The 25,809-nt window shown below is 41.8% G+C and overlaps 1 protein-coding gene across 3 annotated transcripts in view; it reads right to left on the reverse strand.

Moving 5' to 3' along the window:
* Positions 1 to 25,809, reverse strand: part of LOC138548314 (vitamin D3 hydroxylase-associated protein-like) — a 340,529-nt gene that overhangs the window by 106,477 nt on the left and 208,243 nt on the right. For all 3 annotated transcript variants that reach the window (XM_069642268.1, XM_069642269.1, XM_069642267.1), the window contains exons 6-7: positions 14,210 to 14,250; positions 8,124 to 8,248 (exon numbers count right to left, since the gene is read on the reverse strand). In XM_069642268.1, coding sequence (XP_069498369.1) covers positions 8,124 to 8,248; positions 14,210 to 14,250 — 166 coding nt within the window. The remainder of the gene's footprint in view (positions 1 to 8,123; positions 8,249 to 14,209; positions 14,251 to 25,809) is intronic.

Genomic DNA, 25,809 nt, shown 5'->3' on the forward strand with positions numbered 1-25,809 from the left:
AGAGCCATGGAGGAGGTGACACTTCAAACAGGGGTGGAAGGGAGATCCCCACACTGAGAAACACCCGAGACCAGAGGGAGCAGATGGAGCTGAGAGGAAGGAACCAAGAGGAATCAAGTGAGATTCCATCCTGGGAGAGCACAGAGAAGGCCACATTGACCAGGCCCACTAAAAGAAACTTTGAATGCAAGTTCCTAGAGAGCAATACGAAAGCCCTAGTGAAGGACAAGTAGCATGTTATAACTTTGAGGAAGAGTTACAAGAGCCACCGTTGAGCTTGTTAACAAGAAGCATACATTATCTATATGAAGCTTCACGATACCTTGGGGTGCAATCTACAGATTGACCTGTATAGTTAGATTGCACTGTGAAAGCCACAATGAAAAGACACGAGTATGATAGATTTAGAAGTCAGAACTCAACCATCTTGGGAAAGAGCCCAGCGTTTTACAAAAAGGGCTTTGGACTAGGAGCAACAACTGACACATGCATGACATAAAAGACCTTGAAATCTGCCTTTGTATTCAGGAGTCAAAATTCCTTGAGCAACTTGGAAATAAGAACTTGCCAGAGGGTTACAATTCAAGCTGCATGCCGGAGACCTATGTACCCTAGCACAAAGACAGTGCAAGACTTCAAAACAAGTGGTTACTGAAAGCCAGGACTCATCAAGCAAACGATGGACGGAAACACAGAAGGATGTATTACATACAATGCATGCAGATTACAAGGGTCAGGACTCGTAAAGCAATCAGACAAAATAATGACTGGAGAATCCAACCTCCCATTGGAATTGCCAACTTTACCAAAAAACAAAAACAAAGTGAAGACCAGTGTCGACGCCAACCTCAAGATACAGGGACCAACCATGACAATCCGATGTAGAACTATTAATATAAAGTTACAATTGCCATATTCTATGGGAGAAATACAACTTTGAATTCAGTGCCTCCATGCAATAATTTTGGAAGCCACACCACAACATTTGGTTAAAAGCTTTAGTCAGTAAAATAAAAATAATTTAAAAAGAAATCTAAAACATCTGCTTCCCCACCCCAAATATAGCTGGGAGAGGCCTACTTTAGCGGGGAAAGGCCTACTTTAGCGGGGAGAGGCCTACTTTAGCAGGGAAGAGGCCTGATGAACATTGCATTTCTGCTACACAGAAATGAGCACAGTTTTGGCATATCTGTGAACATTGGAATTAGAATTACAAGGTTTGCCTTTAAAAGCTGTTCCAAATACTATTTTTTTATGTAGTCATTGGACGTCTGCAGTGGATGTGGAGTGTAGGACATGCCACACATAACGGGCTTGGACTTCTTTTTTTAAATTTCATGGATTCTTTTTATTGCACTGGATGCCAGACTCCTCCCGCTTCTAAGCTGGAGTACTGATGTTGCACCTCATTACCTTGTTCCCAAAGCAAACATGTTTCCCTTAAACTATTGTCCCGTCCTGAACCCAAGTGCCAGGCTATTATGCAGGTCTATGCAAAAAAGGACGAGCATACTTGTCCTTGGCACTTAAGGGGTTAAGTAGCAGGTCAGCCTCTTCAAGTCTACCTTTTTTATAAAGTATGTAAAGGAACAGTTGCTTTAAGCTTACATTGTGTGACAAATCGAGAATACTTGTCCCTTCTCCTGGGGGGGAGCCACCCCCTGTGAGGCTAGGGAGGTGAGCCCGCTTAGCAAGACCCTCCCTAGGGGCTTTGTTCCCTATAGGAGAGTCACTTCCCTCACTGGGAGGGACTCCCCTCTAGGGGACAACGGCTCTCATTCACACATGGAACTTCCTATACAAGTAACACTATCTACTTATATGGGATTGGATGTAATAACAAGTAATGTGTCTTCCTCTCCATTGGCTTCAGGTGATGCTGGATCAAATACCACAGCTGAAGGAAAATGGAATGCCCCTGTGAACGGGTAAAGAATCAATGAGAATACAGGACTCTGCGCCATCAAATATAAAGGTAATTTTATGTCATTATTCCTTTGTTGTTCATCAAAAACGTTGAGCCCATAAATGATAACATGTTTCGGCTCTGCTGAGCCTTTTTCAAATCTGGGCTAACCAAAATTGCATAGAAAGTACAATATATCATAATCAAAAAGCAATTTGTATGAATGACATTGTCAAATAAAACATTATTCCAGCATTCAAATATCATACCCAAAGAGTATGCATAATAGCATAAGCGAAATTAGACAGAAACACAAGGATGGGCAAAAAGGAAGGATTCATGGGTGTACCAAAAAGACAAGCATATCATAATATATTATTGTGTATGAAAGTACATAAAAGACAAAACAAAGAAAGAAGGAAAACCAATTATTAGTCTTTGTTCTTCAATTCATGAATAATATAATCAAATTATTCCATAGATCCTTAAACTAATCTAACACTTGATGGATGTCCTTACCCAAAATTAGATGTAACCAGTTCATAAGACTGATGTCCATGTAGTATTAACGGGGTGAGATCCCCAGTAACAATCTAAAGAAAAAATGGAGGTAGGACAAATAAAGTATAATATTTCTGCACTTCAAGTTGCATTTCTGAAATGTTGGTCATTCTCGACCTTCTTATTTCTTGTTGTTGCCGTCATAAATGGCTGAATTATACATCAATTGTGTGTTTATAAATTGCCCATAGCAACTGCATATTTTCACTCGTACAAGTAAATCTAGCCCGTTACCAATCGGGCTAAAAACAACTCTACTTATGTGTCACAAACCATCACTATATATCAATGTATTAAATGCCATGCGTATTGTGACAAAAATACTTATCCACCAAAAAACAGTATTTATTGAACCATTGTGACTACCGTAGTGAATACAATTATAGTTAACCATCACTATATATCCGTGTAAGTAAACCACTACGTACCATGACAAAGTATTTAGATACGAAACAAACAACATTTAACTCATATTGTTGCTGTCCCTTGCATCTGTTAATAATGAGTGCCTTTACGCTAAATCCCATCAAAAAGTAAGCCCTAACATAGGCGGTCCTCTCTTACCTGTTCCTGGAACACAAATAGTCGCACGCGTCGGCAGGTAAGCCGAGTGCTTGCTGAATACGCCTTCTTATACTGCGTGTCATAACTACGTGCGGTTGCCACGGCGACGCAAAGCTCGCGTCGTCATTAATCACCGCATTCTATCCCACGGCATTCTACACTTACATGCGCCGTGTGGAGAAGTATTATAAACTTATGAAGATTACCAGAAAAACTAAAAATGTATGTATAAGCTTATCTTTTGACCTAAATTAATTACTTAAATTCTTGAATAGTTTCTACCTAAATATTAGTCGTTCATATTTAGGGCACTGTTGCACCTGAAAGGAATTTGTTAATAAACATTATACAAAAAATATATGTGACTGTTACTAATAACCACGCAATATTCAGGGTCTTAAACTACTGCTTGACTAATGGTTGTGATTTACTAATGAACAATTCATTGTAATGCGGCATCTCTTTCAAGCGCCCTAATTTACATGTAACCTCAAATTGTAAGTTGTACCTTGTTCTTTTCTGGAATAACAATAAAAAATGTTCAAAGATTAAGAATCCAGATTGCAATGTACTAGAGCTCCCAGGAATGAAACCATCTCATTATCTGTATCGAGGCCTGTGATTGTCGAGTTGAAATAGCAAATTGCTCTTGCTTCCACTTGTCGTAATGCCTTCAATCTGTCACCACCTCTCTTGTTCAAAGTTACTTGTTTTAGACCAATGAATCTAATTTCCGATTTATGATGTAACTGGTGTGTTTTTTGCCAATGTTCAGCTAATGGAAGTGATGGGTCTTAACTGCCAATCTTGGCTAAATGTTCACGGATTCAAACTCTCAACTGTCTCTTGGTACTACCTATGTACAGTTTATGACAGACACAGATAATACCATAAACTACAAAAGTTGTTTTGCAGTTTATTCCTTGCTTGATGGTCCAATGCTTCCCATTAACATCTTCAAATTCCGTTGTTCGTTGATATGCATATTTGCACTGTGGACAGACACCACATTTCCTGAAACCAGAATCTTTCTTATGTAGCCATGTATCTTGAGTAGTGCTATCAATGTCTGGTAATAACGATGGGCTGAGGATAGATTTGAGTGTATTTGCTCTTCTGAAAATAATACGTGGGTGATCACTCACAAAATCACCAATATGACTGTCCAGTTTTAATAAGTACCAATGTTTTGAATAAACTTTACGTATTCCTTGATGGTCTGTGAGCTCTAGTACATTGCAATCTGGATTCTTAATCTTTGAACATTTTTTATTGTTATTCCAGAAAAGAACAGGGTACAACTTACAATATGAGGTTACATGTAAATTAGGGCGCTTCAAAGGGATACCGCATTACAATGGATTGTTTATTAGTAAATCACATCCATTAGTCAAGCAGTAGTTTAAGACCCTGAATATTGCGTGGTTATTAGTAACAGTCACATATATTTTTTGTATAATGTTTATTAACAAATTCCTTTCAGGTGCAACAGTGCCCTAAATATGAACAACTAATATTTAGGTAGAAACTATTCAAGAATTTAAGTAATTAATTTAGGTCAAGAGATAAGCTTATACATACATTTTTAGTTTTTCTGGTAATCTTCATAAGTTTATAATACTTATCCACACGGCGCATGTAAGTGTAGAATGCTGTGGGATAGAATGCGGTGATTAATGACGACGCAAGCTTTGCGTCGCCGTGGCAACGCACGTATTTATGACACGCAGTATAAGAAGGCATATTCAGCAAGCACTCGGCTTACCTACCGACACGTGCGACTATTTGTGTTCCAGGAACAGGTAAGAGAGGACCGCCTATGTTAGGGCTTACTTTTTGATGGGATTTAGCGTAAAGGCACTCATTATTAACGGATGCAAGGGACAGCAACAATATGAGTTGAATGTTGTTTGTTCCGTATCTAAATACTTTGTCATGGTACTTAGTGGTTTACTTACACGGATATATAGTGATGGTTAACCATAATTATATTCACTACGGTAGTCACAATGGTTCAATAAATACTCTTTTTTGGGGGATAAATATTTTTGTCACAATACGCATGGCATTTAATACATTGATATATAGTGATGGTTTGTGACACATAAGTAGAGTTGTTTTTAGCCCGATTGGTAACGGGCTAGATTTACTTGTACGAGTGAAAATACGCAGTTGCTATGGGCAATTTATAAACACACAATTGATGTATAATTCCGCCATTTATGACGGCAACAACAAGAAATAAGAAGGTCGAGAATGACCAACATTTCAGAAATAAAACTTGAAGTGCAGAAATATTATACTTTATTTATCCTACCTCCATTTTTTCTTTAGATTGTTACTGGGGATCTCACCCCGTTAATACTACATGGACATCAGTCTTATGAACTGGTTACATCCAATTTTGGGTAAGGACATCCATCAAGTGTTAGATTAGTTTAAGGATCTATGGAATAATTTGGTTATATTATTCATGAATTGAAGAACAAAGACTAATAATTGGTTTTCCTTCTTGCTTTGTTTTGTCTTTTATGTACTTTCATACACAATAATATATTATGATATGCTTGTCTTTTTGGTACACCCATGAATCCTTCCTTTTTGCCCATCCTTGTGTTTCTGTCTAATTTCGCTTATGCTATTATGCATACTCTTTGGGTATGATATTTGAATGCTGGAATAATATTTTATTTGACAATGTCATTTATACGAATTGCTTTTTGATTATGATATATTGTACTTTCTATGCAATTTTGGTGAGCCCGGATTTGAAAAAGGCTCAGCAGAGACGCAACATGTTATCATTTTTAGGCTCAACGTTTTTGATGAACAACAAAGGAATAATGACATAAAATTACCTTTATATTTGATGGCGCAGAGTCCTGTATTCTCATTGATTCTTTACTGTGTCTGGGACGGTTAGGCTTTTGTTACTGTCTTTATACAGTTGACCTGCAACATCTTGGATCGGATTTCTGATAGCTATATAAGAAATTTCATTTAAGCTCTTATTCAAGTTACAGTACTTTTGTACTAATAACCTATGGGATTGTAAGGAGTCGCCTTTCAGAGCAATGTTCTTTAAAGCCATAGAATTTTGAAAATCCCCTTTGAACGGGGTCTTGTATGTAACAAGGCAAACTTATCGAGAATGGTGAGAAAAAGAGCAAGCCATACGCAGGGGAAACCCTCTGACATAGCCACGTCTTGGAGGGGCGGAGCAGTGTGAAGCCGAAGAGCCTGCAGCAACCTGCGAGCGAGAGAACATCAGAAGCATTACGAATAGTGGGGAATCCGCTGTCAGGACAGAGTCCTGGGGATCATCATACGTGGTGAAGTCACCACAGGAAAGCTGTGTTCGGCCCGGTGGCCCAATCAACACCGAAACCAGAAGGAATTAGAGGAACAAACCCCCCCTCTCAGACACAGAGCAACTCAACGCTGGAGCTGATAAAGCGGAGGCAGAGACTAGAGGAAGCAAGCTACGTTAACCCACCCATGTCAAGTGAAAGAGGGGAGGCAACAGAGACTATATGTACTACATGAAAGGAACTGCAATACTGACTTAGGGTCATGGAGAAAGCATGAACCTACATGTTGTGAAGCACCAAGAAAGTTGCCAATTATAACTGGTAATGAACTCTGGAATCTATTAATAGACTTTGACAAATGCCTCTGAATTAAATTCAAGTACCAATCCTCAAGAAATTAAAGGGAAACCAGGGAGAGGCCCCAGGGGGTTGATGTTAATACACCTTATGAATACTGGAATCTATTACTAAGAGACTTTTGATAAATCCTCTGAATTAATCATATGTACCAATCCCAGGGAAAGCAAGGGGACAACAGTGGGGAGGTCACAGCAGTAGTGGTACTACATTTTATGAACACTGGAATCTATTACGAAGAGACTTTTGATAAACCCTCTGAATTAAGCACAAGTACCAATCCCAGAGAAAGTAAAGGGAAACCAGGGGAGAGGCCCCAGAAGTGCAGGTGATACACCTTTAACAAGGGTATCTGAACCCCAACAGAGACAGATTAAATAGAAAGAGTCTGAAGGACTGAATCAAATTAAAAAGGAAGAAGTACAAGAGATTACATACAGAAAAACTGTCAGAAGGACATTCATGGGTCTCACAAACTCTGGGATATCCGACCTTTGAATATGTACAACGAGCTGCAAAAACTCATGAAAGAGAATTTGTAAACCCGGATAAACATACGCTCTTGAGTTGTTTGAACTTCAAGAAGTGGTTGCAATTGGAATAACCCTGAAACAAAGCCCAGGAAACCCGGCTAAAGGGAAGGTGCCAGAAGATATATATTCCGGCCATCTTTGGTTATTAGTTCTAGTGTTAGGGTCAGGTAGAAGTAGACTTTGGATTGTAGACATTTGATTTGAACTTTTGACAAGCACCATTGGTTAGTTTGGTTAGGTAGGGATCGTTCCCTTAGCGATAGGGCAGGTTAGGTGTTTTGTCCCTATTGCAATAAAAAGCCCAAGAAACGTCCAACGTGTGTCCGTCTCCTTCTTCTGGTCCTTCCCAATTGGCATGTAAACCATAATCGCTGCTGTTTAATAAGGCCAGAGTCTAGCAGAGGTCGGAAGGGAGATTCAGAGTGACAGAAACGATGCTATAGCATTCTTACTCAAACCACTTAGCTTCATAGTACTTAAGGGGCTTATAATTTTTGCCCATACGGAGACAAGTTGCAGTGAGGTGCAAGATAAGTCAATTGTTTGAATTTCTTTGAATGACTTCTGGGTAAAAGGGAATGGGTGATGGGAGGAAGGAGGAAAGCAGGGGTAAGCCATGATTAGGCAACAGCTTGCTCGAACCATGCACTTGTAGTAATGGGTGAAGCAATCAGATTGCTGGTCCCTCTTTGGGTACCAACGGGAATTACTCACTGTATGAGGAGTATTCAGATTCGTCAAGATTCAGCACAACATACAAATATAAAATGGATACCATCAAAATTCAAGTGAATTACATTCTAATGATTTTTTTGAAACAAATTGTGGATTTCTGAAGTTCCGTTGCAAAGCATCCCCTTTAGAAACCATCAGATCTATTCAACTCCATACCTCGTCATTAAAAGGGACCGGTGGCACTGTTGGATCCAAGTGGAACATGTCCTCACAAAGGAGAGCTTTCATAAACAAGACCAGGCTGTCCACATCTCTCGCCATAGGACCAGACATGGACACAGCTGATGAAAAAGAAAAAAAGGAGATAACAAAAATGAAGTGATTAAAATCACCCTAAAATATATTTACAGTAGTAAAATTAATTGCATGTGATTTTAGCATATTTGTACGACATTACCCTAACCTCGAAGGGGTCAGCAATTTATATAGCAATGACACCTGGAGGGACCACCAACATACCAGTAATTAATATAAACATTTTCAATGACATGGTCACACACAGAAACAATCTAAGGAGATGGGGTGGAAGCTCTTGTAAATTCCTGCAAGGAGGAGCTGAGCAATAGCTGAAGAAGTAGATTCTTACAGGACCCCGGTGAGTACAGAAGATGGAAAATCCCTTGTTCCCTAGCTTTCTTCTGTGCTTTCTGCATTATGATGAGCCTAGCCGGCTTTTCTGCAAGGTAATTGGGTGTTTTTATTGTGTACGTCCTTGAATATTGTTGCGCCGAGTCTTGAGTTTGATGCAAGCATACAGCAATAGAGAAGACTCTTGAGGAATGGAATGTGCTTTACCGTCTTTTTACCAAGGATTAGCTAATTGACAGCCTGGATGTTGTCTTTCATGTGGTGGAATCAGAAAGCCCAGTAAGTACATTGCAAAAAGTGAAGTGGGGCAGGATGTTTGGGCAACTATAGGCTACATGGTGGTATGGAACGGCAGCTTTCAAAACATTATTTGACAAGGAGTCCTGCCTACGCTTCCTACCCAACTTGTCTACCAGAACTCTTCTCAATATGCACTCACAACTCAGTAACTCTCCAACCGGTAATCCAGAGCAGCACCCATCAATCAGACCATCATTCCCACCGAGGCATACACTCACCCACCATCTTCATTCTCTATATGCAACCCTCATAGGAACTCCAACATCAAAGTTCAGCAATATGCATACAACACTCAACTGTATTGCTTCTGTCAGCCAGATTGCTCTTGATAAATCCCTATACATAATATGGCAGGTATTTACATACCGTTTAAGCCAGATTCTCCCCTATGCAAGCTCTGAAATAATAGCGCTTGTGGGATGTGTTTACCCATGCCTCCAAGCCCTACCATAAAACTGTGCAGTACTGGCATGGAAAACAACATGATGGCCAGAACTCCCCAGAGAGTGCACAGGGAAAACATGAAGAATAGGCTGCCACCCATTTTTGCCTATGTTGTGAGCACAGGAGGGCACTGCCTAAAACCACCATTGGGCTACACACACAGTAGCCTGAAACCATTGGGAATGGCAATGCTGATTGCCAAAAAGCAACTCAGAACTGTGGGGAATTCATTTTCTTAATCCCAAAAATGGTTGCAATACCGGTACTCACCACTATCAGAAAGCCGGTGTTTTAAAACCACCAGACTTTTGTATAAAACTGAACAGAGGAACCCAAACCAGACCAAGGAAAGACTTGCTAAGAGGTGGATACAATTTAAAACTATATTCTGAAATGACTTGAAGGAAGTAATTATTTAATGTATATGTAAAAATTGTAAGTTTGATTTAAACTGGGAACTAAAGTGACATTTAGCTGAATTCTGCCTGACAACTACCTCCGACAGGAGAAACCTGCTCAGCCACTCTTCCCAGGCCTAGCTGCATCCTGCTTCCCCACCAAAAGGAGGTAACACCTCTGATTGAATTACCTGGGGACTGCAGGAAACTGAACAATGGACTCAGGCAAATGTTATATCGGGGGGGCCGTAAAGTGGCTTCCTCTTGGGAGAAGTGGGAGGAGAAGTGCCTGTGAGAGCCAGCTGAGCTTGGGGGAAGTGGATAAACCAGTTCTTCCACCATGTGATGTGGGAAGCCACACCCCTTTTTGACCAGGGCATAAGTTAAAAAGATAGATAACTCATAGTTCGGACTGGTCAAAATTATATAAGTAATATCATTATTCTTGTGATTTTTCTGTGCACGTTTTAAGAGGCGTTAGGACCCTGTGGTGTATTCTGGGGGGTTGCTAGCGGAAAATAGGGTCTCACTCCAAATGTCTGCATGTTAAAAATCTGACACTTCATCAATTAATGTCCATACTCCTTGCGCACATGTGTGTAATTTTTGGTAATTGTTCGATATTGGTAAACCAGTCAAAAAGCGCAAAATGTTGTCATTTTTTGATGCAAGCCCCCAGGAAGATCAGAGGCGGACAAGCATGGACCATAAGGAATATATAATGTGTACATGTAATTTCAACAAATTGTGTATCTGGGAAATATGTATTTGAATCAAATATAGATTTGTGGGCAAATTGACCAGGGGAGGATCCTTTGGCCCATAAACAGACCTCATCATGATGACAATCCATTTCCTTCCCCCAATCATGGGAGAGGGGAGAATTGGGCCAATGACAAGTAGAGAGGGGCAGGCTCAGTTATGCCACGCACACACCCACTTCCAAAACACATAAAAAGAGACTGCTGGGACAGGTAGAGACATTCAATTCCATTTTCTGCGGGACGCTCTGCCGGGAGACTCCAGACTTCACATCCATCAATCTCCAAAGACCAGAACTTTACTTCAGAACTTAAAGCAAGGGCCTAAACCCACCAACTGAGAACTCTTCTCAGCAGGCCTCAGCGTCCTTAAAATCATCTGCAAACTATTCCACAGCCGGGCGAGCTGTTTGAATTCTGTGCCAAGAACTTTTGCCGGAACCACAAACCAGAGATCCGGATCGCTGTGAGCAGAACCGGTGCCTGATTGGCCCGCCGAGCAGACAGAACCGCCGCCGGACATGTTGACCAGATCCGTGACGAGGCCTAGTTCAAATTTATATTGTGAGTACCTCGCAGAACTGTGCAGAACCAATCTCTTATTTAAAATAATCTAATTCAAGCTATTTTAACCTAAGCAGAACTGCCTCCTAGAAATCGTGTCATCTGTCATTTTTAAAGCTGCACAACTGTCACCTGTCAATTCTGCAGCTGCAAGCTGTCACCTGTCATTTTGAGTTTTACGTTAAATCCGAAAATCTACCTTTATTAAATCGTCCATATCTCTGGAACCGTTTGGGCTAGGAACGAAATTTAACTTTAATTTTAAAGCTGTGATTCTAGGCTTTCCAACGAACCTAGAACCGACTTCCTACACTATACTTTTTCCGCAATCGCGATTTACGCACTTGCGATTTTGGCTCAAATTCTCCACTTGTCAAAATAGCAGCTCCATTCTTTCCTTTGTTAAAAATCCGTTTGCAACCTGCTAATAACTCATAGAACATTTCTAAAGTAAGCCTGAACTAATACCAACAAGCATCTCTCACTCACCCTGAATCTCTAGAGGGAATTAAAATCAGTTAGCACATTTTCCCTTCCATTGCCATCACATTTAAAAGCATTTTGGGCCTGTGTTTCAAACTTCTACCTGTTTCCTCTAAGCTTGCTGGGGGGAACTGAATTCCGTATTGCATTTAATTGTATTCCTGAAGACTGTGTGTGTTACTTCCATCTCCTTGCATTGCATATAGGGGGGGTGAATTGCCACCCGGGGAAAAGTGAACATATTATCTCTTGTGAAACCATATCAGTTTATTTTCTGTACTGCATTTATTCCACCTTGCATTTCCTTGAAACCATAAAGCATTTCAGCTACCTCATCCTCTATACTACTTCTAAGTAATCAAGTGTACCACTGTAACATTACCCATTGTGGATCCACATCATATGTCTCAGTGTACTATCAGATATTAATTTATTATAAAAGTGTGATATATATATATATATTGCTTAATTTCTCAAATAAACCTTTTAAATTTGCAAAACAGACCTACTTCTTGGCTCAGTGGGGCAAGGGGGATTCTAAGAGAGGGGTGTTATATAAGGGTTGTCATCCAGAGTACATGAACTGGACCTAAAAATATATCAATAAGGGTTTCCCTCAGCATCCCAGACTAGGCATTGACTTAGCTGTAGTGTTGAAGTGAAGCCGCTTAACTCGGTCCTTATTGCTCAATTGAACGGTACTCATTTTATAGACCTCGAATGGCTGAATTGGCTGTGCCGGTATACCAACTTGGAATGTGTAGGTTTGCCAGTTGAGAGAGGTGAGCGATTTCCCCATGAGCCATTTACCCAGAATATACATAAACCATAACAGCCTTAATCAAATTACCACTTCCAAGCGTCTCTTCCCACCAAAATATCTTCCACCTGCATTACTGCTGCTCTGTACACTGGGTACGTGCATTGAAATCTGATCTGAACCGCGGCCGCTCCCGGGAGAGTTCTGCAATACCATTGTGCAAAATGTAGAGCATTTATATCTTCAACCAGCGCCGATGCCGCTCCATGAAATCACCCTATGGGGCTCATGTTCCAGAGAGCTGTAATGTTAATGAAAGGATTAAAAGCCAGAGTAAGGCTGTTACTCCTCCATGGACATCACAGCTCATTTTCAAGCATTCGTATGGTGGAGAGGAGGGGCGGGACACAACTTGCATTTCCACCACTTTCCTTCCTCTCTGTCATACGAATGCTCCAGCATGTGCGCCGACATGGATTTCAAGCTGGCACAAATGCGGAGATCCCTAGCATAAAGCAAGCAGACACCATAGGGATCCATTTTAAGTGCTACCTGCCATGCTGTTTAATTATACTTCTGACCACTGCCAACCATGCTCACAAGGTAAGCCGTGTCCACAATTGAAATGAAACCATGCCCAATATTCGAGCATGCCGGGCAGGGTTTAGATGTAATTATGAACGCTGCTTGCCATGAGATCATGGCAAACGGCGTTCATAAGGTTTAAATGTAATTATGAACGCTGCTTGCCATGCGATCATGGCAAGCGGCCTGCCAATTAAAAGTATGCTGCCGCTTACTCGCTTAGCACGGCGGAGTGCAAAAACGTGCAGGGCAAAAGGTGGCATACACATGTGCACCCCGCCTTTTGGCCGGCACTTTTGCACTCTGCCATGCAAATGATGACAATTTGGCAGCGTGGAGTCGCCTACGTGTATTTTAACAAGTAACAGCTCCCCAATGTCAAATTACTCGGAAAATGAGCACCTATATGCATTTAAAATGTCTGCAGCTGTCGTCACTCGCATCCGTGGCCGGCTACCAGGATATGTGTGCAATCCCCATATGCCAAATGCAGAGAACTACAGAATAGAGTAATCAAAGAAGGCCTCTGCCACACGGGGCACTTAAACAGGTCTATTGTTTATTGTACATGTAAACAGGTCTATTGTTGATGGTCTACGTAAGTCCAGACATGTATTCTCCCTGGTGAATATTCCATGTACTCCCCTTCACAGCCTGGTCAGAATGTCACTCGAACTCACCCCATTGAAAGACGCTCACTGCTTCCCGTCAAATCTGATTGCTTATCCATTGTTTGTTCTTGTGTGATCAAAAGGGCATTGTCCCTGCCTTTCTATAAATAAAGGAATTGGGCATTTACTATGTGCTGCACTTTGTGCCCAAGTGTCCAGCATGGTACTTACCCATCTTACTAGGGCAGTCTTTGGTGTGTACATTACTGCACGAGATAAAATAAAAGTGGAAAAAGTGGTGGGGGAGTCAGGAAATGGAAAGTATCAGGGCTGCGCATGCGCACCAGTCATGTAGCAGAAGGGATAATCAGGCGCAGGTGTGGCCTGTAGAAATATTGCCACAGTAAGATGACCCTACAGAACGCCATTGACTGTGTGCATTTCATTTCTTTGAAAAGAGCCGTGTAGAATGCCTTCCAGAGGTCGAGTGCTCTACAGCCAGCCCTAGTGTGCACTGGGGGAGGGCTGTCCAGGCAGCATGCGCAATGCTTGCTCATTACACAAGCCGTCCTCTGATTGGCATGTCACGGTCATGCAGACTTCACGGTGGGTACAAGGAGAAGAACCATTGCAGCATTCTGTGGACCACATCAGTGAGGAAAAAGTCAAGGAAATGTAATGCATTAAATCATTTCTTTTCAACATTTTCATTCGCAAATGCTTCGTGTAAATGTAAAGTCGGAGTTACCGGTTTTCATGCCTTGCACTGGAGTCTCAAAACCAGAAGTGCTACAAGAAAAAGAAACAGACAAAGGCATATTACAAACTAATTGTTTTGGTTTTCGAATCAGGTGAAAATGATTTAGCAAGTGCAAAGTGCAAGAGCAGGTCCAACTCTGGCACATTTCCCATAGCACTACCAACCGCAGAAAGCATCTGCCAGACTCTATTAGATGGCCATGCACTCTTAGTCAATCTGATCCTATAATGATTTAATGCAAGTAGGTTTCCCAAATCCCAACTCCATTTGAAAAAGGGCTTGGATAGAAGGGACAATCAGCAGAAACCCCCAGGGAAGTGAAAGCCCAGATGTAATTATTGGGCCTTTTTCCGGCCTAGCCGACCCGTGAAATACCAGTAGACACACCCCTTGCATAGATAAAATAAAAAATGCAAAATATGAAACCAGGTCTACCCAGTACTTTTATATATGTGTCATAGCCGACGCACATGTCAGGCATTCACACTGTGGCCATTATTGTTATCATATACCTAGGCACGAGCTCCACTTAGTCGTATACCCCCATCAAATAATAGCCACCACCTATCCAACACTGGGTAGTGACATCAAAAGGCCCAGCTATTCACCTCATTGCCAAGGACTGATACATGCTGGGAGAGAGAAAGAGAAAAACGGAGAAAGAGAGGGAACGGAGGGTGCGGGGAGAGGGAGTAAGAGAGTAGGAGGGAAAGGAGGAAGAGAGTAAGGGGAGTGGGATGGGGAAAGGGTGAGAGAAGGAGAAGAAAGAGGAGAGAAGAGACAGATAGATTCAGAAGGGCGAAAGAACGACAGAAAAAGAGAACGAGAAAAGGGGATTAGAAAGAGTGAGAAGGAGTAATAGAAAGTTGAATACATCAAGAGGACGGTAGAAGGGAGAGCAGCACGCATCACATAGAGACAATGAAGGAGAACAAGAGGCATACAGAGCTGTAGAGACAGTCCGAGTGGCACTAAAGGAGGGGGGTGGAAGAGTCTGGGGTCCATTGGTAACTTAACGATTCCTCAGTGCGGGCACTAATTGAAAACAGTGGCCCGTCTTCCTCCCCAGGGATTACCCCAAGGACCGAGCTTGAAAAACCTTCTCCCTGAAATATCAGCATGGAATAGGTCTTTGACCTTCCAGGCATGGCTAGTGGGTGGCTGTGTCTTATTAGCTGAAATGGCCTATTCTACTCATTGATTTCCAACAGATCTCAAATGCAACCCCACATTTTGAATAAATGCTTTAGATATTTATTTAATAAACAATGATAGTTGGATTTCTGCGTTAGATGCAGATGAACTAACACTGGTTTACATTTCATTTATTTTTCTACAGAACTAAAGTTGAACATCTATTTTATTCATGTAGGTACCAGTCTTCTGGGCAGTGTTTTTTCTCGTCATTTCAGCTTCTTGCCCCCCTACACTGAAGTTCTCTACCTCTCTCTACCCGCTCCATTTACTCATACCCCTCCTTCCTTCCTTGAAATCTCATCTTCTTCATTCCCCGTCCTGTTAACCTCATTACTTCCCTCTTACTCTTTCTCTGTTCTGCTTCTAAGTTATAGACCTAGGTAAATTGTTCTACTTATTATTTGTTTAAGGTTTGTCTCATGTTTATAATTATGTTCCAATTTTTCTATGTAATCTAGTTGCTATGTAAAGCGCTTTGGATTAAAGCGCTCTATAAATGTAATAAATACAAATACAAACTCTGCATGATATTGATTACTTTAATACAGTTTCAAAACACAATGGGCCTAATTACGACCCGGGCGGTAACCATGGCGCTATTTGCGCCATGGTTCTCACCGATAAACTACCGATTCCGGCATGGTGAATGGCGGAATTACCGCCCCATTAGAAGGTTTGTGGGGGCAGTAATTCCCCATTCACCATGGCCCTTCCCCATTCCCATTTGAGCCCCCATAGGGCTCAATGGGAATGGGGAAGGCGGTAATTACAGTACCGCAAATTGCGGTACCGTCATTACCTCTGAAGTCCCTTTGAGGGTCCCGTCCTTAACGGCTGATAAAATCAGCAGTTAAGGGAGGGCCCGCAAAGGGACCTCGGAATTGGGTCGTAAGGGATTACCGGTACCGGTGCCCTTACCGGTACTTCCCGCCCGGGTCGTAATGAGGCCCAATGTTGGCTCCATATTAGCTCACCTTTTGCTATTCTATTCAGTTATCCCACAGAGGTGCAGCTTATGCTCGTGTCAGACCTGGGGCATCTGGTCTATGCTACCTTTTTCGCTTGCACTCCCCATGCCTCGAAATTGTTCAATGTGCCCCCCTGCAGGTGATGAGCTCTAAACACAGAGGCGCGGGTAACGGGCCGGATATTTACTTGTAATCCCTATCACTCCAAATTCAGGTACCTAGACCTAAGGACTGTGATGAGGAAGACTGATGAGGAAATAAGTATTCACTGGATGCATTTTGAAAGCAATTATGGTGTGTCTCCTTAGCTTAAGACAATGACCAATACATATTTAGGAAAACAATGTATAAAACATGGCGACAGTGAACCACTACATGTCTAAAGCACATGCCGACCACCTGGGCAGTAACACTTGCTTTAATCAACATAAAAGCATTTTTTGTCTACTCTGACACAGATCTGTTTAATAGTGCGGCCCATGTTAAAGGTGTTTTGGAATACCGAACAATGGCTTTACATTTTCCACCTTTTCTTTGAATAGAAACAATCCCTCTAAGCTTTTTGAGAGTCAAATTGTTCAGCCAATGTCAGCTTAAAATCCCTCTCCAGAGAGAATCCTTTGTGCCACTTAAATTATAAGATTCCAGGGTCTGCACCTGGAGTGCCTATATTGTGGCTGAGACAATATGGAAACCAAATTAGTAGATAATGTAGTTGGTACTCCTAAGATGTGTGATCCCCAGAAAAGAATTAGCCAGTTTTTCGTTGTAATTTGATTTTGTGTATTTTCTGATTACTTCATGGATTTGATCCATACATTCAGATCTTTTGCTCCATCCTTATAACATTAAATAATCTCCCAACATGCGTTTCCCCAGAGCTTTAGCTATGGTTCCTCAGGAGAGATTCCTCGTTGTTGCTTTCTAAATCTTGATTCATATTTATGGTTGTGTTTTTCATTCACGTTCTAGGTGTATTCCAATATTTCCTGAAGAATCTTATATTTAGTCTTGAGTATTTCCCTCAGCAAGGTGCGATCTAAGCTATCTTTTGTCTGCAACTATAACTGTGCCTCCCAATTATTAATAATTGTCTATCTGGTTATGGAGCTCCACAAATGCTGCATAACCCAAACCATCCACTATGCCAGTAGGAACACATGGATTGTATTGTAATTTGGCTTATGTTTTTACAGGAACAAAACTGCACCTAAATTTCACATAAATCTGGCCAGTTTAACACTGAACACTCGAAGCTGCGCAAAACTTTATGGACATTAAATCTCACTTTGCACTTAACTGCATCAAGGAATGCAGTACATTTTACATTCTAGGGAATTACAATGGACAGGACTATAGCAATCTAGATTTACATTGAACTATGGTATTTACTTTTAAATGGTGTCTCCTATTTGTGGAAGTCAGCCAGGACCTTCTCAAATGTGGACTTCCTCCATCAGCAAGGTCCCCAAGCTGCTCTGGACAGAGTGGCGAACAAGAAGTACTTTGACAAATGACAGACATTTTTCAAGGGTGTGTATTGAAAATAAATAAAACTTCTAGCTTGCCATCTCTCTATGAGGGAAGTCCCCTACCTATAAACTAAAACTAATGGTGCTCGTAAAAAGAAAAAGAGTCCTTAGTTCAAATCTTATCCAACTAATCTGGCCATACCACTTGGGGAAAAGGTTAACCAAAAGAGGTTGGAGCAAAGCCTCCATCTTTCCTGTAGACTTTACTGGTTCAATAGAAAGTATCCTCTGTATGGTTGTTCCTTTCTCGCGAAACAAGGGTTGCTTCTTCAGAACCTCTCCAGGGTCCCTTTAACAAATTTCTTTTTACAGCAATGTTGAGGATCTTGGACTCCCCGAAGTCCTATGGCCCTCAAGCACACTGGTTTCTTCACAATCAACATAATTCACATAGGGCAGAGGCCCATTCGGGTTACGCAGGCTCCCATAACCTCATTGGCTCTTCCATTATGGATTCCAAATGTTTGTGCCACTTTTGTTCAGATTCACTTGCCCATTTGGGTTTCTCAGGATCCCGTAACCTTGTTGGCTCTCCTGGTCTTAAATTAGAGGTTTTCGTACATCTCTTGTTCTGAAATACAAGGGCTGCTTGCCCATGCAGGTTTCTTTGGCACCCGTAACCTTCTCAGCTCTCCAAAGCCTTTCTTCAAAATGTCCATACCTCTCAGCGGTAGGTTTTCCGTGGTAGCGTCGGCATCCACGTTGCTGCTTGTCTCCACAGCAAATGTGCATAGAGATCAAGGATCCAAGAACTCTTCAGTGATCTGGTGTCGGCAATGGTTGCTTGGCTCCAGACCGACACCAGCTTACCTGTGATCGCACCACTAGAGGAAACTGGTGCTTCCCTGTCGCTGCCTCTTCCTTCAACCTTGGCTTCTCAGTCACACAGGCCACCAGTCTTACGGCACCCTACTAGAGTTAGGATCTTCTCCATGCTACTGCAGGCTCAATGGCCAAGAGTGCCTCCACCCCTCCAGGACGTCGCCCCTCCAGGGCTCACTTCTGCGTAGGAATCCCCATCCTCCCTGTGTAGGAGTTCCCTCTCCATTTACAGTTTCTCTGAGGTTTATGTACGTCATCACAAAGATAAAGGGTGTAACATCCTTTGATTATGCCTGGAGCCAAATAAAAAAGGAGGAATGTCACCAGTTGGTGACGTCATATTTGGAGTAAGAACAGCTTTCCAAAGTCCCATGTAGGCAGACAATGTAGTCTGGACTGGGAGGCCCTTACCATTCTGGGAGTCCTTATCCCCGACATGGGGAGCAAGGATGAATTGACCAGATTCATCACATAGCCCTCGTGTTAAATTAGAGGCTCCACCGTGATTCAGAAGCGGGAAACAACTCAGAAAGTCCACATTGCCTTGCTCTTTCCCTTTTCAATGATACACGAGAACCAAAAAGGGTTTGAGATTTAAAAAACATCTCATAACTTGGACTCATCCAGGTCGGAGGGGTGTGATTGGTTACAAGCCAAAACTTTCTTCCTGTCAAATAATATCAGAGATTTACGATTGTCCACTTGATGGCCAGGTCTTCCAGTTCAACTGTGGCATACTGTAATGCTGATGTACTCCGGCTAATTGTGCTTGTTTTGGTGTTATTGCCGTTATGCCTTCGGGCCTGATCATGCTGGGGCTATATAAATAAAGACTCTCCTATAGGAAATAATTTCCGACTTGAATACAATATGGAGTGTTCGATGCCATTGTGTTCTTGTGATAGCATGTCTCCTAATCCGACCTTGGAGGCATCACTCTGTAGGGTGAACTCCAAAATTAAGTCAGGCATTTTTAATATCGGTTCCTGGCCGAAGCTTGGTTTCAGACCCTCAAAGCTTTGTTGGTGCTCCTTTTTCGAGGCAAGCTTTTGAGGATGGGAAATCTTCTGCTTGTCGGTTTGATTGATGGTCAAGGTGTAATAATTTGGTCTAAACCGTCTGTAATAGCCGGTCAATCCGAGGAAAGCTCGAAGGTCTATTGGTTTTTGGCACAGGTGTTTCTTGCACCGCTTTTACTTTCTGCACCTTAAGTTTAATCAGTCTATTTCCCAATAAGTAGCCCAGGTGATTGACAGCCACCTGGGCCAGATGACGCTTCTGGTTAGCGGTTAAACTAGCTCTCCTGAGAGCTCTTGCGATCACATTAAGATGCTGTATGTGCTAGGGCCAGGATGTACTATGAATTATGAAATTGTCCAAGTATGACCCAGAGAAGCTAGAATAGGGTCGGATAATCTTGTCCATTATCCTCTGGAAGGTGGCAAGAGCCCTGTGTAAGCCAAAGGGGAGGCCTTTGAACTAAAAAAGTCCCTGCAGGGTAGAAAAAGCCATTTTATTTTCCTATCTGAGTGGGTGGGGGTGTGAGAATGCAACAGCTGACGGTCGGAAACGGCGGTCACCCAGGTTTCTTGCTCCACAGCAGGTTGCAGAAGCCAAAGTCAAACGGAAGCAAACCCCGCTGCTAGACACAAACGGCTTCAAGATCCGAAATGCTGAAAAGATTTCGGACCCAGGAAAACAAGCCACTGCCGGATACAGACAGCACTGAGGTGAACAAGGCAGAGCCGCCAGGGGACATAAAAGGTTTTGAGACGCTAGGGAGGGTCTGGCAGATTTTTCATAATTGTGTACATTTTTTTTTTTCTTCATTTTACCCAAAATCTACAATTTTTACAAATGATTTAATTTCCTATCATTTTCTATGAAAACGTTTAATTATTTTCAATTTTATAGTTCTTGTTAATGTCAAGATATGCGGCTACCTAACTTGACATGAAATGCATCTACTCTGAATGTCATTATTTTACTCAAGAGGTCTTCTGTGTTCCAACACAAACAGGTTCTTCTGTTAAATGATCTAGACAAGCCTGGAAATGTAACCTGCACTGTGAAAAAACATCTTGTGATTAGAGTTCAGGACTTCAAGCAAACAGACTTTTATGAGCTTGTATTTGTCAAACTGGCCTTGAATACCGATGGTAATCTGCTCTAAGGTTAATCTTACTTTGCATGTAGCGAGCAGCATGTCAAGCTAAACAGAATATAATGTTAAATGGATAATTTTTACATTCAGCATTATTTCACATGATAAAATGAAATACATGGCAGGATACAATCACTTATCATTTAGTCGGGTTTCATTCAAACATGAAAATATAGAAAACCATTGGTGCATTTGTTTATTTTATTTATCGGACATTTATGTGGCACCTATGCACAAGTGTTTCCAGGCGCCACAAGACAAAAAAGGGGGGGCACAGGGAAAAGTAACAGTCATACTAGGCCTTGGGGTGTTCTTACCATGCAAGTGCAGAGAACAAAAAAGTGCAAGGGAGGGAAGGAAGTAGGGGGCAGGGCTGGGGAGGGGACAAGGGGGGGGAGAAGTGCAGGAGTGGGGGGCTCAGGGGGTTGAGCACGAGCTGAAGGGAGCCACGAAGGGCAAGTGCAGGGGATGCGGGAGAGGGAAAAGTGTGATGGATGGGCTGGACCACAATCAGGCTAGTCTGGGAAGGGTGCCTGAGGACAAGTGCTGTAGGGATGCAGGAGGGGGGACTGGTCAAGGAGGGCCTGGCCTGCCGTAAGACTCAAAAGGGACAAGGCACCAGTCGACGAGGGACACTAGCATGGTAGGTGGGAAGGAAGGGTGAGGAGGAGAAAAGGAAAGTCTTGAGCATTTTCCAGAACATAAGAAGATCCGGTTTATGTCTGAGGCAGACAGGGAGGCCATTCCAGAGGGAGGCTCCTGCCGGAAAAAAAAGGATCTACCTCCCACTCACTGCTTGGAGAAGCATCTTAACAGCAGAGAGTTGGAGCTAGAGGACCGAAGAGCTCTGGCAGGGAGGTATTTAGGGAGAGAACGCTGGATGCAGAAATGTCCCAGGCCCCAGACAGACTTGTTGATGATGCAAAGGGTCTTGTATTTGATCCTTGCAGTCACCAGGAGCCAGTGTAAAGATTTTAGGACTGTAGAGATGCAATCCCGGGGCTTGAGACCAAGGATATGTCTTGCAGCCTTATTCTGGATTAGTTGGAGGGCTAATCGAAGAAAGAGGCAGATTAAGGAAGAGCTGTAGCAGTAGTCCAGCCTAGAGAGAACCAGAACTCTAGAGACATTGAGCTTCTGGTGGAATGTGTGGAAAGGGAGAAGGCCTCTGAGGAGGTGGAGTTTGGTCTTGCTGAGCTTGGCCTTGATAAACCCAGTGTCTGGATGCTACATACTTAAAGGTCGTTGGAATGGCTGTAGTTTGAGGATTTATCTCACTGGTGGAAGGAGGTTTCAGTGATAATTTGCAGGTGCACTCTATTGTCATGGTAGTGACTAAGAAGCGGAAATCATGTTTGAAGTATAATCTTTTTTACCAACGCCATTTAAACTACTCTTTTCCCAGTGCAATCTACCTCACACTTGCAAGAATCATCACCATTTGCAATTTGATCTCTGCTTCAGTTTGTTCTGGGTTCAATTTAGTCTTACACTATGGCTCAATATGTCATGATCAAAGAAATGCTTATATTTACTCTCACTATCAATTTTTAACTATTTGATAATGAATATTACAAACAAATATCTGGCACTGCAATGGATGCATGTTATGCACAGTCATTGGCAAACCTATTGAGGAGACATTCTGGGGAAACACATCCATTATCAGCCGATAAATCTGCCAAAGATATATTGATGACATATTTTCATATTTGTCTTCTGGGGGGACACCAAAAGGGAATTAGAATAATCTAAGCAATATCATAATAACAACTTTGGGAAACATCTCACAGATATCACAACAATTTCAATACATGTCCTTTCTAGATATGGATATTTATATCAAAGTTGGTAAACTTAACACCAAAATGTATCGCAAGTCAACAGTTGTTTTTTTACTCATTTATATTGCACATTAGGTGCATGGGCAAATGGCCACAGATCCAAACAGTTTTCAGAGACAGACAACCAACAAACAGTAATAACACAAAAATGGATTTAAAAAAAAGAGAATTTGGGTGTAAAAAAAACACAGAAAATGAAATAAAGTGCATGGAAGAATAAAAATAACTTCCACAAGACATTAAATCCATAAAAACACACAGGTTAAACACATACATCAGTTCATAAAAAGACAAGACCCATAAAGGACACTGGGTCAACTCAACCACATCCCCAATAGTGGTTATATGTCCACCAATTCTCAGGCTTGATATCACATTCAACAAACATTTACATATGCTAAGAAAATAAGGAAGATTACATTTGCCACAAGACACTGCTATACAATCTCTATTGTTAAGAGAGCACCATTCATCTGTCTGTCCTCTACATAAAAGTCTCAGGCTGCACAATCTTATGCAACCATGCTCTGCCTTCTGGTGTAACCAGGCTAGCAATTTGTTTCTTACGGCTTCTTTTGGCTCATTTCTCACTGGCTTCTCTACATTTGTAATGATCATGTTCCTCTTACCTAGGATTAGACCTCTTAAAGTACTATCTGTAATAGCCAGCATTAGAGTTTTTCAAATGCGGATATCCATTGAAATAGACAACCTAAATGTCCTGCATGTCGTACTTGCAGTTCTAGTTGGACACGGATGAGGCAATGTAGATCCAGAAGGAATTTCTGCTAAAGCTGGCAATGATGTTGGAAAGGGCAATGGACATTTCACAGTTTCTTCCCTAACCACCCTATTACTACTAACTTCTTCCAAAATAGTTTGGCAAGATTTATCCGCTACTCCCTTAGGGGCATTATTCCCTCCTCTACATTACTCATTGCTTACAACCAATTGCCATCATATATGCAATATAAGATACAATCCCATCGGGGGAATTCATAATGGCATACAGTAATTGTAGTGAGGAGACAGAAAGAAATAGGAAATGTCAGATAATTACAAACAAATTCTTGGATATAAGGTACAAGAACATCAAAACAAGCAAATAAAGCTGCTGGAAAGAATCGTGAATGGCTGCCTCAGAATAGGAAAGAAATAGCGGTGTGGAAGGTATAGAGGGTAACCACATCAAATGGCACTAAGGAACAATAAAGCAAAACCAAATGGACCGACAGAATGGCAACTGGACGCCATTTATATCACAAATCCAAAAGTGTCCAAAGAAAATTAACTCCAAAAGAAATTGAAGAAAAAGGTCCAAGGTAAAGTTTGGATCCACCCAGGCTCCTGCATCAAATACCAAACCCATGGCCATAACATACCATGCCACGTATTGTAACCCTTAACATGTGCAGTACTTTTTACGTCCGAGCTAGGTTAATGCTATACAAAACCCACATACAAATTCAAAAACCCAGAAGAATTGTTACAGGAGGAATCCAGAAGAATTCAAGTCCGGAATACTTTCTTCAGTGGAAAAGGCACAGGTATAACGGAGAAGCAATAAGGAGATGTCCAGTCAAAATAAAGCCGAATAGGGACATGATCCGCAATGTAAGGTCAAAGTTGTAAGAGGTATCGTACAGAGAGCCAAAGAAACATGGAGCCACGAAGTCCATCATTGTCAAGTAAGGAGCCACGAAGTCCATCATTGTCAAGTAAGGAGCCACGAAGTCCATCATTGTTCTGTAGCAACTGCATTCAGTTGCTGGCAACACGGTACCATCACATGGTGTGTGATGTGGCGCACTCTGTCATGCCTAAACATGTGCAAAGAAGCCTGGGATTCATAGGCCGACAATGTTGTCTTTACAAAATCCACCAGTGCAGACACTAGTCAGAGAGGACATTTGATTTCTGGTAGAATGCTTTTGTTTGCATTCCATTCACTGATTTCCGGCAACGTATGTCTTTCCTCCACTGTCACTTCATGTGTTTAAGCGGGAGTCCTCTTTACCAAACAGAGCTGCCGGTCAAAATCAAGCATAATTCTCTGCAAAAAAAACACCAAACAAGCCAGGAAAACAAGGTTGATGTGTTGGAAAACAAAATAAAAATAACAGAACTTTTCTAGTACAGGAGGGGAGAGTTTGGGAGTGAAGGGAGGGGAAGCAGGTGCCTCGCACACAAGGTCAGTGCTTGGCGAGTTTCCTTGGCTGGGTGGGGACCCCCGGTGAAGCAGGCATGCAAATACATTACAATGATACAGCAGCAGAACTGGCAAGCAAATGTGCATGTAAAGAGAGCCCCTATTGGGCAGGTTTTGGGCAGGGATGGGCATGGAGGGAATGTACATAATCCTTAGGATGGCCATGGGACTGGAAGAGGTGGATGTAGGCCAAACTACAGGCAGTGTCTACCCTAACTAAAACCCAATAATAAATATAATATTCCATCTCCTCGCTAAAGCCCTCCATCCCATGCCAATAGCTTCAGAACCACCCAAAAGCAAAAACAAATAAAAATGGACAATACAGTCATATTAACCTTTTCAACCACTCAACAAAATGTAATTTGCTCACTGTACATGGGCATGAAATCAACATTACTGTTCTGTTTTTAAAAGTACGAGTGATTTATAAATCATGGCTTCCTTAAGGGACTATTTTTTGGACAGTTTGTTCCGTGTGAAGAAATGAAAATGGGCATTTTCATACCAAAGCACACAAAGCACCAGTTAGCTGCCTAAATCTATGCCCTCCTCCAGGCCAATTCAGTTATATCACACAAAACTGTTTTTAAACTACAATATCTTCTTTTGTTTAACACCATCAAAAAGTGTTTATTTTTGGTAGATTTTAATATTTTCGTCATATATGGAAGCAGCATTTGTCAAAGGCTGAAAGAAACAGGCCATTTTTTAGCCTTTTGCTGAATCGGATTCTGAATTGGATTCTGGTATTTGTAGTCTCCCAGTCAAGATGGGGGGGGAATAATGTCACAATTCTACAGGCTTTGCCTAACATATTTCTGTAAGGATTTATATGTTTTTTCGGTACCT

The sequence above is a fragment of the Ambystoma mexicanum genome, chromosome 1q (assembly GCF_040938575.1).
Source record: "Ambystoma mexicanum isolate Mex_15411 chromosome 1q, UKY_AmexF1_1, whole genome shotgun sequence".
Taxonomy (NCBI): Eukaryota; Metazoa; Chordata; class Amphibia; order Caudata; family Ambystomatidae; genus Ambystoma; species Ambystoma mexicanum.